The sequence below is a fragment of the Pecten maximus genome, chromosome 19 (assembly GCF_902652985.1).
Source record: "Pecten maximus chromosome 19, xPecMax1.1, whole genome shotgun sequence".
NCBI classification, from domain to species: domain Eukaryota; kingdom Metazoa; phylum Mollusca; class Bivalvia; order Pectinida; family Pectinidae; genus Pecten; species Pecten maximus.
The window spans coordinates 14,586,248-14,601,260 of record NC_047033.1 but is presented as its reverse complement, the minus strand read 5'-3'; the positions used below and the strand labels follow the sequence as shown (position 1 = coordinate 14,601,260).

General features: G+C 36.8%; 1 protein-coding gene across 1 annotated transcript in view; it reads right to left on the bottom strand.

The window, feature by feature from the left end:
- Window positions 1–15,013, bottom strand: part of LOC117317752 (ADAM 17-like protease) — a 39,796-nt gene that overhangs the window by 6,214 nt on the left and 18,569 nt on the right. Inside the window, exons 6-19 of the mRNA XM_033872665.1 lie at window positions 14,694–14,785; window positions 14,169–14,287; window positions 13,781–13,861; window positions 12,827–12,916; window positions 11,899–12,034; window positions 11,418–11,528; window positions 11,023–11,028; window positions 9,794–9,912; window positions 9,348–9,417; window positions 6,662–6,797; window positions 3,882–3,992; window positions 2,878–2,940; window positions 2,446–2,519; window positions 1,973–2,085 (exon numbers count right to left, since the gene is read on the bottom strand). Of these exons, the coding sequence (XP_033728556.1) occupies window positions 1,973–2,085; window positions 2,446–2,519; window positions 2,878–2,940; window positions 3,882–3,992; window positions 6,662–6,797; window positions 9,348–9,417; window positions 9,794–9,912; window positions 11,023–11,028; window positions 11,418–11,528; window positions 11,899–12,034; window positions 12,827–12,916; window positions 13,781–13,861; window positions 14,169–14,287; window positions 14,694–14,785 (1,321 nt within the window). The remainder of the gene's footprint in view (window positions 1–1,972; window positions 2,086–2,445; window positions 2,520–2,877; window positions 2,941–3,881; window positions 3,993–6,661; window positions 6,798–9,347; window positions 9,418–9,793; window positions 9,913–11,022; window positions 11,029–11,417; window positions 11,529–11,898; window positions 12,035–12,826; window positions 12,917–13,780; window positions 13,862–14,168; window positions 14,288–14,693; window positions 14,786–15,013) is intronic.

The window sequence follows — 15,013 nt, the reverse complement described above, 5'->3', positions numbered from 1 at the left end:
CTTACAACATATCTAACCACAGGGGAGACAACTTACAACATATCTAACCACAGTCATCACAACTTACAACATATCTAACCACAGGGGAGACAACTTACAACATATCTAACCACAGTCATCACAACTTACAACATATCTAACAACAGGGGAGACAACTTACAACATATCTACCACAGTCATCACAACTTACAACATATCTAACCACAGTCATCACAACTTATAACATATCTAACCACAGGCGAGCACAACTTATACAACATATCTAACCCCAGGGGAACAACTTACAACATATCTAACAACAGGGAGACAACTTACAACATATCTAACAACAGGGGAGACAACTTACAACATATCTAACCACAGTCATCACAACTTACAACATATCTAACAACAGTCATCACAACTTACAACATATCTAACAACAGTCATCACAACTTACAACATATCGGGAGGAATCTAACCACAGTCATCACAACTTACAACATATCTAACAACAGTCATCACAACTTACAACATATCTAACAACAGTCATCACAACTTACAACATATCTAACCACAGTCATCACAACTTACAACATATCTAACCACAGTCATCACAACTTACAACATATCTAACCACAGGGGAGACAACTTACAACATATCTAACCACAGTCATCACAACTTACAACATATCTAACAACAGGGGAGACAACTTACAACATATCTAACCACAGGGGAGACAACTTACAACATATCTAACCACAGTCATCACAACTTACAACATATCTAACAACAGTCATCACAACTTACAACATATCTAACCACAGTCATCACAACTTACAACATATCTAACCACAGGGGAGACAATTTACAACATATCTAACAACAGTCATCACAACTTACAACATATCTAACAACAGTCATCACAACTTACAACATATCTAACCACAGTCATCACAACTTACAACATATCTAACCACAGTCATCACAACTTACAACATATCTAACAACAGGGGAGACAACTTACAACAACAGTATCCACAAGTGAGAAAACACATACTACAACAGCTGTAAGTACCGGGGAAATAGCTCATGTCAAAATATTGGTAGTTACAGGGGTGATAACTAATGCTTAAATGTATGTAGGTAGAGGGGAGATAATTCATGCTACAACATCTGTAGGTACAGGGGGGATAACTCATGCTACAACATATGTAGGTACAGGGGAGATAACTCATGGTACAACATCTGTAGGTACAGGGGGGATAACTCATGCTACAACATCTGTAGGTACAGGGGAGTTAACTCGTGGTACAATATGTATTGGTACAGGGGAGATAACTCATACTACAATATGAATAGGTACAGGGGAGATAAATCATGCTACAACAGCTGTAGGTACAGGGGAGATAACTCATGGTACAAAATATATAGGTAAAGGGGAGATAACTCATACTACAATATGTATAGGTACAGGGGAGATAACTCATACTACAATATGTACAGGGGGGATAACTCATGCTACAACAGCTGTAGGTACAGGGGAGATAACTCATGCTACAACATATATAGATACAGGGGAGATAACTCATACTACAATATGTATAGGTACGGGGGAGATAACTCATACTACAATATGTATAGGTACAGGGGAGATAACTCATGTTACAACATATATAGGTACAGGGGAGTTAACTCATACTACAATATGTATAGGTACAGGGGAGATAACTCATGGTACAACATATATAGGTACAGGGGAGATAACTCATGTTACAACATATATAGGTACAGGGGAGTTAACTCATACTACAATATGTATAGGTACAGGGGGGATAACTCATGCTACAACAGCTGTAGGTACAGGGGAGATAACTCATGGTACAACATCTGTAGGTACAGGGGAGATAACTCATGGTACAACATATATAGGTACAGGGGAGATAACTAATGCTACAGGTTGCCTGTTGGAAAAGGAAAGAGATAACTTACAGCACCATCACAGTAGCCATAGGTACAGGGTCGGTCCTTAGCCAGAAACAATGTTGAATTGGCTACAGAACACACTCCATTTGTTCTACAGCAGCGATGACAGGAATTACCAACTGTAAAAAAATATTATTCGAGGATTAATATGGTACTGAACTTTTACACTAGGGGAGGGGCTTATTTGAGGATAAATATGGTACTTCATTTTTTTGCACAAGGGAAGGGGGCTTATTTGAAGATAAATACAGTATTTGTCAATTCAATATCATTCTTTGAGCAATCATGTCTTGCATTAATGATGATAAAGGGATATATTTTGGCCCCTTCCAAAGTAGGGTCTGAGGACAGTTGAGCAATAACTAAGAACCACACACAAATCAATTGTCGTACTTAAGGGTGCGTGATATCTCATTGATATTATCAAATGTTAAGTGATATCACACAAGATGAACTCTGTAAAAATGTCCTGTTTTTACCATCATTGCAGACACAGGAGGACTTCCCACGGTATTCACAGTAGGCTAGACACACGCCGTTACTGCAGGAACCCCTACAAGCAAAATAATGAGTGGTCTTCTTATCATCAAGTTAAAAATTTATTCCTATTTTTTTTTGTTCTAAATGTTAAGATTATTTCAAAATCATTAAAATGACCATTTTAAAGCTTAATGAAAAATAAGCTGAAAACTTGTTATATTCAAGAATTTTTTTTTTTTTTGCTATTTTTGGAAATCTTAGAAAAGAAATATTGATAGTTTAATTTTTTCCTCAAGAATACATCTGCTTTTACCTAAAAGTCTTTTTTTTACAAACGATGAAAATTTGAGCCATCAATAAAAATGATATTCATTAATCTTGAAAGAATCCAAACAGAAAATACTTCAGAAAATGGCTGACATTATACATACTGATCTATGCAGTCTGTGCCATCGGACTTTGGTGCTGGAGTCGGACAAGTCAAGCTGGTCCCGGTACCTTGGTTAAGGACTACAATAGTTTCTGTGTCAATCAGGATCGCGCCAACTTAAACTGAGTCCTTACTTCTTATTACTGGTAGAAATATTTCTATTACATTTTTTTATCAATTTGGTCAAACTTATCTAAAGTAGACTGTCAACTGGTTGTTTCTGTTAGGATAAGTGATACAATGGACAATTAAACCGTTCTGACTGGTGGAGCGATATTTCTCTGTGACAACCTCAGGTCTGACTAGTGGACTGATATTTGACTTTATTAACCTCCAGTTCAGGTCTGACTAGTGTACTGATATTTGACTTTATTGACCTCCAGTTCAGGTCTGACTAGTGGACTGATATTTGACTGTGCTGACCTCCAGTTCAGGTCTGACTAAAGGACTGATATCTAATTGTGTTGACCTCCAGTTCAGGTCTGACTAGTGGACTGATATTTGACTTTATTGACCTCTAGTTCAGGTCTGACTAGTGGACTGATATTTGACTTTATTGACCTCCAGTTCAGGTCTGACTAGTGGACTGATATTTGACTGTGTTGACCTTCAATTCAGGTCTGACTAGTGGACTGATATTTGACTGTGTTGACCTCCAGTTCAGGTCTGACTAGTGGACTGATATTTGACTTTATTGACCCCCAGTTCAGGTCTGACTAAAGGACTGATATTTGACTGTGTTGACCTTCAATTCAGGTCTGACTAGTGGACTGATATTTGACTTTATTGACCCCCAGTTCAGGTCCGACTAAAGGACTGACATTTAATTGTGCTCACCCCCAGTTCTGGTCTGATTAGATCCCTTATATTTGGATATGCTGAACTCAAACTTAAATGTAACTAGATTTCTTAGAAGAAAACCTTTTAATTCCTACCACTATGAAATCACACACTGTTTCTTTTGCGACCACTATGAAGTTGTGTTTACATCTTTTGGAAGGATATTCACAATATGTTGCCTTGAGACAGCTGCCGGTCCCCCCACCAGCACACAAAAGGTTGTTGGCAGTACTGGCCCTCTGACAGGTGGTCGTACAGCAGGCGTAGTTTGTCTGACTGAAATGACAAAGGTTAGTGTTTACAGAAATCCTGACTGTATTGAGTGAAACACAACATCAGACTTCAAGGACATTCAGTAATATACAGTAAAACCTTACTTAACTGACACCTGAATTTAATTAAGAACTTCCAGTAACATACAGTAAAACCTGACTTCATTCATATCTGACTTTAATGTCATCCTATACTATACAGTAAAACCTGGCTTTACTGACACCTGACTTTAATGACATCTTGTAATATACAGTTAAAACCTGTCTTTACCTTACTTTACTGACACCTGACTTAAATGACATCTTGTAATATACAGTGAGACCTGACTTTACTGACACCTGACTTTAATGACATCCTGTGATATACAGTGAGACCTGACTTTACTGACACCTGACTTTACTGACATCCTGTAATATACAGTGAGACCTGTCTTTACCGACACCTGACTTTAATGACATCCTGTAATATACAGTGAAACCTGACTTTACTGACACCTGACTTTAATGACATCCTGTAATATACAGTGAAACCTGACTTTACTGACACCTGACTTTAATGACATTCTTTGATATGCAGTAAAACCTGACTTTACTGACACCTGACTTTAATGACATCCTGTAATATACAGTGAAACCTGACTTTACTGACACCTGACTTTAATGACATTCTTTGATATGCAGTAAAACCTGACTTTACCGACACCTGACTTTAATGACATCCTGTAATATACAGTGAAACCTGTCTTTACCGACACCTGACTTTAATGACATCCTGTAATATACAGTAAAACCTGACTTTACTGACACCTGACTTTAAGGACATCCTGTAATATACAGTGAAGCCTGACTCTACTGACACCTGACTTTAAGGACATCCTGTTATATACAGTAAAACCTGACTCTACTGACACCTGACTTTAATGACATCCTGTAATATACAGTGAAACCTGTCTTTACCGACACCTGACTTAAATGGCATCCTGTAATATACAGTAAAACCTTACTTTACTGAAACCTGACTTTAATGACATCCTGTAATATACAGTAAAACCTGACTTACTGACACCTGACTTTACTGACACCTGACTTCAAGGACATCCTGTAATATACAGTAAAACCTGTCTTTACTGACACCTGACTTAAAGGACATCCTGTAATATACAGTGAGACCTGACTTTACTGACACCTGACTTTAATGACAATCTTTGATATGCAGTAAAACCTGACTTTACTGACACCTGACTTTAATGACATCCTGTAATATACAGTAAAACCTGACGTTACTGACACCTGACTTTAAGGACATCATTTAATATACAGTAAAACCTGACTTTACTGACACATGACTTTTAGGACGTCCTGTAATATACAGTAAAACCTGACTTTACTAACACCTGACTTTAAGGACATCCTGTAATATACAGTAAAACCTGTCTTTACTGACACCTGACTTTAAGGACATCCTGTAATATACAGTAAAACCTGACTTTACTGACACCTGACTTGAATGACATCCTGTAATATACAGTAAAACCTGACTTACTGACACCTGACTTTAATGACATCCTGTATCATACAGTGAAACCTGTCTTTACTGACACCTGACTTTAAGGACATCTGTTAATATAGTAAAACATGATTTCAACAAGATCTGACTTTAAGGACATACTGTGATATATATAGTACAGAAAAACTTGACTTTACCGACACCTGACTTTAAAGACATCTCTTGAGAATGATGACCAAATACAATAAACAACACAGTATAATATGCCGAAAATGGTAGGTGTATAGTCTATGATCACGCTAATGTAGGAACAGGCTCGTGAATGTCAACACAGAGAGTACGAAGTGAGTGAAGACGTACGTGCCGACAGTTGAGCGAAGACTTACATGCTGACAGGTGAGTGAAGACTTACGTGCCGACAGGTGAGCGAAGACTTACATGCTGACAGGTGAGTGAAGACTTACGTGCCGACAGGTGAGCGAAGACTTACGTGCCGACAGGTGAGCGAAGACTTACGTGCCGACAGGTGAGCGAAGACTTACGTGCCGACAGGTGAGGGAAGACTTACGTGCCGACAGGTGAGCGAAGACTTACGTGCCGACAGGTGAGCGAAGACTTACGTGCCCACAGGTGAGTGAAGACTTACGTGCCAACAGGTAAGTGAAGACTTACATGCTGACAGGTGAGCGAAGACTTATGTGCCGACAGGTAAGTGAAGACTTACATGCCGACAGGTGAGTGAAGACTTACGTGCTGACAGGTGAGCGAAGACTTACGTGCCAACAGGTAAGTGAAGACTTACATGCCGACAGGTGAGTGAAGACTTACGTGCTGACAGATGAGGGAAGACTTACGTGCCGACAGGTGAGTGAAGACTTACGTACCGACAGGTAAGTGAAGACTTACGAGCCGACAGGTGAGTGAAGACTTACGTACCGACAGGTAAGTGAAGACTTACGAGCCGACAGGTGAGTGAAGACTTACGTGCCAACAGGTAAGTGAAGACTTACGAGCCGACAGGTGAGTGAAGACTTACGTACCGACAGGTAAGTGAAGACTTACGAGCCGACAGGTGAGTGAAGACTTACGTACCGACAGGTAAGTGAAGACTTACGTACCGACAGGTAAGTGAAGACTTACGAGCCGACAGGTGAGTGAAGACTTACGTGCAGACAGAGGTCAATGTCAGAGTACAATCATTAGAGCAGCAGGTATCCAGCCCAAGTTTCCCCAGCAGGCCACCATCACACTCCTCTCCGCTGTCTATTCGACCGTTGCCACACAGAGAGGTGGTTGTAGGCTCTACAAGTGGGATAACTCTAATGACGTCATGTATTGTTTTAAAGTTTTATATTATACATATATACATGTTCTGGTAAAATTTACAGATGAAAGAAAGAAAGAAATATATAAGAAATATTGTTTACATCTGGAGAAATCAAGACAAAGTTAAGTTGGGTTTATAGGTCCAAAATGGGCAACAAATCAATAATTTGACACATAAATCACACACATATACCATGGAGGTAGCCAAAGATCTATTTCTACAGGATCAGTTAGGAAAGTGGAATAGGAAGGCAAAAAGAACAAGAGGCCCATGGGCCTTAACGGTCACCTGATTTTTGAAATATTTCAGTAAATTTGAATGAAAGAATGAATTTAAAAACAAATAAAACAAATGATAGTCAAAAATGTGATTTCCCTATAACTATAGTAAAGTTTATCCCCTCCCATGGGGCAAACGCGAGACCCCAGGGCTAGAAAATTCACAATTATGGTAAAGCACCTTAAGACCCTTCGATCTGTGAAGAGTATTTAATTCTACCTTAAATGGGCTGTAAGAAGAAAATTTTTAAAATTTCTGTTAATTTGACCCTTTTTGGCCCCGCCCATCAGCCCCTGGGGGTCAGTCAGGGCCAACATGTACATACCATCAAACTGTCATCCCAAGCTGATAATGTTAATGAAGTTAGAATGAATTCCAATAAAAATTCAACAAATAATAGTCAAAAATGTGATTTCCCTATATAAACTTTAGTAAAGTTTACCCCCTCCCCAGGGGCAAACATGAGACCCCAGGGTCATGAAATTCACAATTTTGGTAAAGCACCTTAAGATCCTTCCATCTATGAAGAGTATTTGATTCTAACATATCTGAGAGTAGAGAAGAAGATTTTTGAAATTTTTGTAAATTTTACCCTTTTTGGCCCCGCCCACCAGCCCCTGGGGGTCAACTAGGGCCAACATGTACATACCAACAAACTGTCATCTCATGCTGATAATTTGAACCAAGTTAGAATGAATTCCAATACAAATCCAACAAATAATAGTCAAAAATGTGATTTCCCTATATAAACTATAGTAAAGTTTACCCCCTCCCAAGGGGCAAACGTGAGACCCCAGGGTCATGAAATTCACAATTTTGGTAAAGCACCCTAAGATCCTTCCATCTATGTAGAGTATTTGATTCTACCATATCTGAGAGTAGAGAAGAAGATTTTTGGAATTTTTGTCAATTTGACCCTTTTTGGCCCCGCCCACCAGCCCCTGGGGGTCAACTAGGGCCAACATGTACATACCATCAAACTGTCATCCCATGCTGATAATTTGATACATGTTAGAATGAATTCCAATACAAATCCAACAAATAATAGTCAAAAATGTGATTTCCCTATATAAACTATAGTAAAGTTTACCCCCTCCCCAGGGGCAAACGTGAGACCCCAGGGTCATGAAATTCACAATTTTGGTAAAGCACCTTAAGACCCTTTCATCTATGTAGAGTATTTGATTCTACCATATCTGAGAGTAGAGAAGAAGATTTTTGAAATTTTAGTCAATTTGACCCTTTTTGGCCCCGCCCACCAGCCCCTGGGGGTCTACTAGGGCCAACATGTACATACCATCAAACTGTCATCCCATGCTGATAATTTGATACAAGTTAGAATGAATTCCAATACAAAACCAACAAATAATAGTCAAAAATGTGATTTCCCTATATAAACTATAGTAAAGTTTACCCCCTCCCCAGGGGCAAACGTGAGACCCCAGGGTCATGAAATTCACAATTTTGGTAAAGCACCTTAAGACCCTTCCATTTATGTAGAGTATTTGATTCTACCATATCTGAGAGTAGAGAAGAAGATTTTTGAAATTTTTGTCAATTTGACCCTTTTTGGCCCCGCCCACCAGCCCCTGGGGGTCAACTAGGGCCAACATGTACATACCATCAAAGTGTCTTCCCATGCTGATAATTTGATACAAGTTAGAATGAATTCCAATACAAATCCAACAAATAATAGTCAAAAATGTGATTTCCCTATATAAACTATAGCAAAGTTTACCCCCTCCCCAGGGGCAAACGTGAGACCCCAGGGTCATGAAATTCACAATTTTGGTAAAGCACCTTAAGACCCTTTCATCTATGAAGATTGTTTGATTCCACCTTATCTGAGAGTAGAGAAGAAGATTTTTGAAGTTTTAGTCAATTTGACCCTTTTTGGCCCCGCCCCTCAGGCCCCTGGGGGGTGGGGACCATATAATTTACAATTTTGGTTCACCCTCAGCCATGGAAGCTTCCTGTAAAATTTCATTGAATTTGTTTCAGCAGTTTTTAAGAAGAAGTTGAAAATGTAAATTGTTTACGACGCACGACGCACGACGCACGACGCCGGACAAAAGGCGATTGCAATAGGTCAACTGAGACTTTGTCTCAGGTGACCTAAAAATGCAAACCTATACCTGCCTCTAGAGTTGTTATAATCTATTAATCTGAGGATGTCCAGCATTACCTTGTCTCAATGTGTCACCACTGGCAGTAGGAACATCTTAATTAAATCATGAAAACGTTACCTTGGAAACAGTTACTGGCCTTGGCAGAGAGAACACGGGAGATGTAAGTCCTGCTGCACGTTGAGAAATCCTGAAGAAACCAGGAATAGGTCAGACATACCATAAAAATATTTATAGATCATTGTGGCTGCAGCAATTTGAGCTTAACTTAATAACATTGGTATTCTTCCTAATCCTGGGATAATATCAAACATTTGTAGACATGAAAATGAAACTAGTTCTCTAAAAAAATCTCATAAGTATAATAAAAGATGTCATCTGACTTGCTGTGACATACAATCTGGAAAGAGTTTAAAGTAATTAAAGGGAGATAACCATGATTTACTATACAAAGATCAGATTTGTTATGGGAAATCTTAGCATTAATGCTGCTAGTATTTTACTTAATTTTAAGGAATAATGATTCTTTGTCCAAGGATGTTTATAAATTGTTATCTTAAACATACATCATTGTTAGGATCCTCTCCTGTGACAGCATAGGCATACATGAGGTATTTTCCGTTACCAATAAGTGAAGATGGCGTACAGTCCCCAGATTGATCATGCTGACTGCCCCAGTTATGGCCTGAAACAATAGGGAAAGCAACATATACAGGAAAGCATTATCAATGCCATGGTAACATAGAGTGCCTCAATGTATACAATTATTAACCGTGTAAATTAAAATTTTCATGTAAACTGCCATTGTAATAGACAGTGCCTATTTATAGATTGTGTAAAAATGAATTTTTATAGATGCCATAGAATAAATCTACATATATACCACAAATAATGAAAATCAGAAATCTGTCTAATTTATTTATCAGAATTAAACTGGTCATCAGCCTGCTATTTGATATGGAACAGTGCCAATTTAAGGACAAAAATTGTTGACAATTTATATTTTACAATTATTACTCTTTCCTATTTTTTTCCTACTTTTTTTTTCGTTTTCTCACTCATGTCTTTTTTACCATGATTTGGTTTGTTTTTCTTTAACGTCCTATTAACAGCCAAGGTCATAATGTTACTTAACACAGGTATCACCTGTGCCACTGGTCATGAATATATTACTTCACACAGATATCTGTCTGCATCACCCGTGGTACTTACCATGAATATGTTATGATATACAGGTCACTTATCATGAAAATGTTACTTTACACAGGTATCCTGTGTACCACTTATCATGAATATGTTACTTTACACAGGTATCCTGTGTACCACTTATCATGAATATGTTACTTTACACAGGTATCCTGTGTACCACTTATCATGAATATGTTACTTTACACAGGTATCCTGTGTACCACTTATCATCAATATATTACTTTACACAGGTATCCTGTGTACCACTTATCATCAATATATTACTTTACACAGGTATCCTGTGTACCACTTATCATCAATATATTACTTTACACAGGTATCCTGTGTACCACTTATCATCAATATATTACTTTACACAGGTATCCTGTGTACCACTTATCATCAATATATTACTTTACACAGGTATCCTGTGTACCACTTATCATCAATATATTACTTTACACAGGTATCCTGTGTACCACTTATCATCAATATATTACTTTACACAGGTGTCCCCTGTATCACTTGTCTTGACTGTTGTAGCCTAACTGTAAAGTATCCCTATTTGAAATACCTTTGAATTAAAGAAATTAAAGGAAATACTTACCGAATTCTATACTTTCCAACAATTTTCAGCAACATATGAAAAGTTAAAATTGAAAAAGCAATAATTTGATGTGAAAGAATATACAAAATGTATATATCAATGTGTGTAAAGTGTAAAACAATGATTGGTTTTGTAATGTAAAAACAAACAAACAAAAAACAAGAAAGGAAAACCAGTAACCATGACAATATATATACTTTGAGGACTGTTCACTGAATATGAATACTTTGATATTTCCAAAAGATGCAAATTTTACCTGGTAATACAGAAATTTTACAAATCAAAAATGAGACAATTCTCTCTCCAAACAAGATATTTTAATGTTTCTTATCCAACCAATACATCAGTTACAAGTAGTAACTATGCTTGGCTATCCTGCTAAGTCCTATACTGACCATGAGCAGTGACCAGCTCCGACATTTTGGAGAGGATGGTGTTACCGCTGGCATCGCTGGTAGTTGTGACGGCGGTGTTGTATGTGTACGTCTTCCCTCCACTACTCGACGCTGGAATCAAATTATCACAATAATATACAGGCTTCTTAATGCTTATTTGATTGCTTACTTTATCTCCCTGTGAACAACCAGGGTCATTTTGAGGCATGGTTGTAGTTGGTGACTACCTCACTGAACAACAAATTTGGGGCCGTTGCAAGTCATCCAGAGTAATTAGGGTAAAGAGTCTTGCTAAAGGAAATAACAGAACAGACATGATCCTGTTTCTCAGCTTCCTGAATGTTTCATTCTTATTTTAAGGGGTTTTGTTTTTCATTACTTTCAAGAACAGAATAAAAACCTACCATTATGCTGCATTCAAACACAAGGAAATTCCTCAAAACTCTCACCTAATGCCAATCACAGCTAAGTCTATACTTACACAAAGAACAAATGCCTCCGGCAGCAGACAGTGATGTACCAGCAATGTAGCCCATACCGTAGATGTTACCGAGGCTCTGATGGGTGAACAGATGTACAAGGCAGTAGTCACGGAAGGCTACGCTCTCGCTGAATGTCTGAAAGACAAGAAAAATAATTACCTTTTTCACCCTCAAATACCCCCCCTCCTTTAGTGTAAAAGTTTATTGTCAAATTTAGGGGAGGGCTTATCTGTGAACCAGTGCTACCTTACTATTTTTAAATTGACGATTCTTTGAAAATGAAGAAAAGGGCTTATTTGTGGGCAGGGCCTTACTTTGGAAAAAAGTGCTAAATAACAAATTAAAGAAAATATTTTTCAAAATATTATACATATAGGGGATCAAACATGAGAGTCAATATAGAATTGAATTTATCATATCAGTTCAATATCAAACATGAGTCAATATAGAATTGAATTTATCATATCAGTTCAATATCAAACATGAGAGTCAATATAGAATTGAATTTATCATATCAGTTCAATATCAAACATGAGTCAATATAGAATTGAATTTATCATATCAGTTCAATATCAAACTTGAGAGTCAATATAGAATTGAATTTATCATATCAGTTCAATATCAAACTTGAGAGTCAATATAGAATTGAATTTATCATATCATTTTGATATCAAACATGAGTCAATATAGAATTGAATGTATCATATCAGTTCAATATCAAACATGTCGGGAGCCTTAGATTTTTTTTTTTCTGACTGACATTAAAAGTTATTTTTCAAGTTTAATAGATTCTATATTACACCAACAATTTTTTATCACATTTAAGTCATATTCACTATTGAAAAAATAAAAGATCTTAAATTTGTTTCCTTATAAGACAGAAGAATTTTGACTTTGAAGGCATGTTTTCACGTGACATTTTCTTACTGAGAGAAGACCAGCCATGTCTGCCCAGTTGGTGACGGCAACATTGTAAGGGAAACCGCCTGGTGAACTGTACCCTTCGTGGAGTCGCAACTGTTTTAAAATAAAATCTAGAGTCAGCAAAGAAACAACATTATAAATATTACACTTCTACCCTTTTTATGCAGAAAACTTTTCTTTCGTTTTCCTTTAATACGTAATCGAGAGGATCTTTAATGGCCTCTATCAAATTTTACTTGTACGGCAGTACAAGTATGGAACTTATTAAACATCCTATCTGTATCTATCTGTCAAAACATTTCATATTATTTTGTTATCTTTTTGCTACACAGGAAGCTATATATCGTTTGTAACAGCAGTTTTATCTTATAATTTCTCTCTTCAAGTGCTAATTCAGTGTTCACAAATAACACTTATAGTTAGTTCATAGTTCTTACCTGTTCATAGTACTTACCAAGTTCAAGTTCAAGTTCAAGTTTTATTTTATTTGAGTGTCACATGTCAATACAATACTTGATTAAAAAATGTACATAAGAACAATAAAATACATATTGACATCCAGCCATTATTGGCTTATGAGACACTAATTACAAATAAAATCTATTAAAAGCTATCAATTATGCTATCCGTTATTGTTAAATTATACAATGATTAAAATATATAGATTATCAATGTCATAGTACAGCTACTTACCTGTTCATACTACTTACCTGTTCATAGTACAGCTACTTACCTGTTCATAGTACAGCTACTTACCTGTTCATAGTACTTACCTGTTCATAGTTCTTACCAGTTCATAGTACTTACCTGTTCATAGTACTTACCTGTTCAACTACTTGCCTGTTCAACTACTTGCCTGTTCATAGCACTTACCTGTTCATATCACTTACCTGTTCATAGTACTTACCTGTTCATAGTATTTACCTGTTCAACTACATATCGGTTCATGGTACTTACCTGTTCAAGCTCGAAACCATAACCTGTTCCACCAAAATTTGTTCTTTCAAATATGGCATTGGCTCGATTTATCACCGCAACCTGAAAATAAAATGAATTCTGACTCCTGATTAACCTAAATAGTTAATGATTAGTGTATAAAGAATATCATTACCTCATATGTACATTTGTATATTGGTTTCTTTATGAATCTGAGAATTTTTGAAAAGTTTAATATTTTTCATCCTTTCCTTTTAATAAGTTAATCTGACAATAAGAGATTTCTTATTTCTGATATTATTTATTTTTGTTTTCAAGTTCAAAAGAATTTTTGTCATATTGACATTCAAGCCACCAGTTTAACTAAGTACAACTATTTGTATATATCAGTATGTGACCTATGACCTACTATGTAATTGGCTGTAGTGTACTTGTTAGAGCCCCCAATGATGCTGTAGAATCTATAATCAGCAACAGCCATCAGTCGACAACGAGTCCGTGCTGCGCGCTTCGATCGGTGGTGTTCATCTACAAATACAGAGTCATCAATTTTTTAATAAATATGTATTCAGCTAATCTATGCAAAAAAATCTTTCCACATTGCATCATGGGTCAGACAGAATTTTTTTTATATTAAACAACATAATAATTGTCCTGTGACACTGTTAACCTCACAGTCCACTTGGGCTAGCTTTTAAAAGTCAGACCAGGATAATAATCACTTCAGAAAGTATATACATGTTACATCAAATTCTCTGACACTCTCTATTTATCAGAGCCTCAACAAGTTACTCAAAGTCAGAAATAATTAAATATTTAAATTTGTGCCTGCAATACGATATATCAATTCATTTTTACAAATAAATAACCTAAAATTCTTAACACGACAAAAAAATTCATCATGAAGATAAACAATTGATCAATTTCCACCCACTTAGGTCTTTGTCTTTCATGCGACGTAGGAGGTCTTGGTCCAGTTCATTATCCGGTGCCCCGTCAGCATGTACAGCTCCGCAGAATGATGCCCTAGATAGATATTTATAGTCAAGACTTACGACAATGAACCGAGATATACCAAACATTATCTATAGTTACGACAATGAACCGAGATATACCATACATTATCTATAGTTACGACAATGAACCGAGATATACCAAACATTATTTATAGTTACGACAAGGTATCAAGATATACCAAACATTATCTATAGTTACGACAATGAACCGAGATATACCAAACATTATCTATAGTTA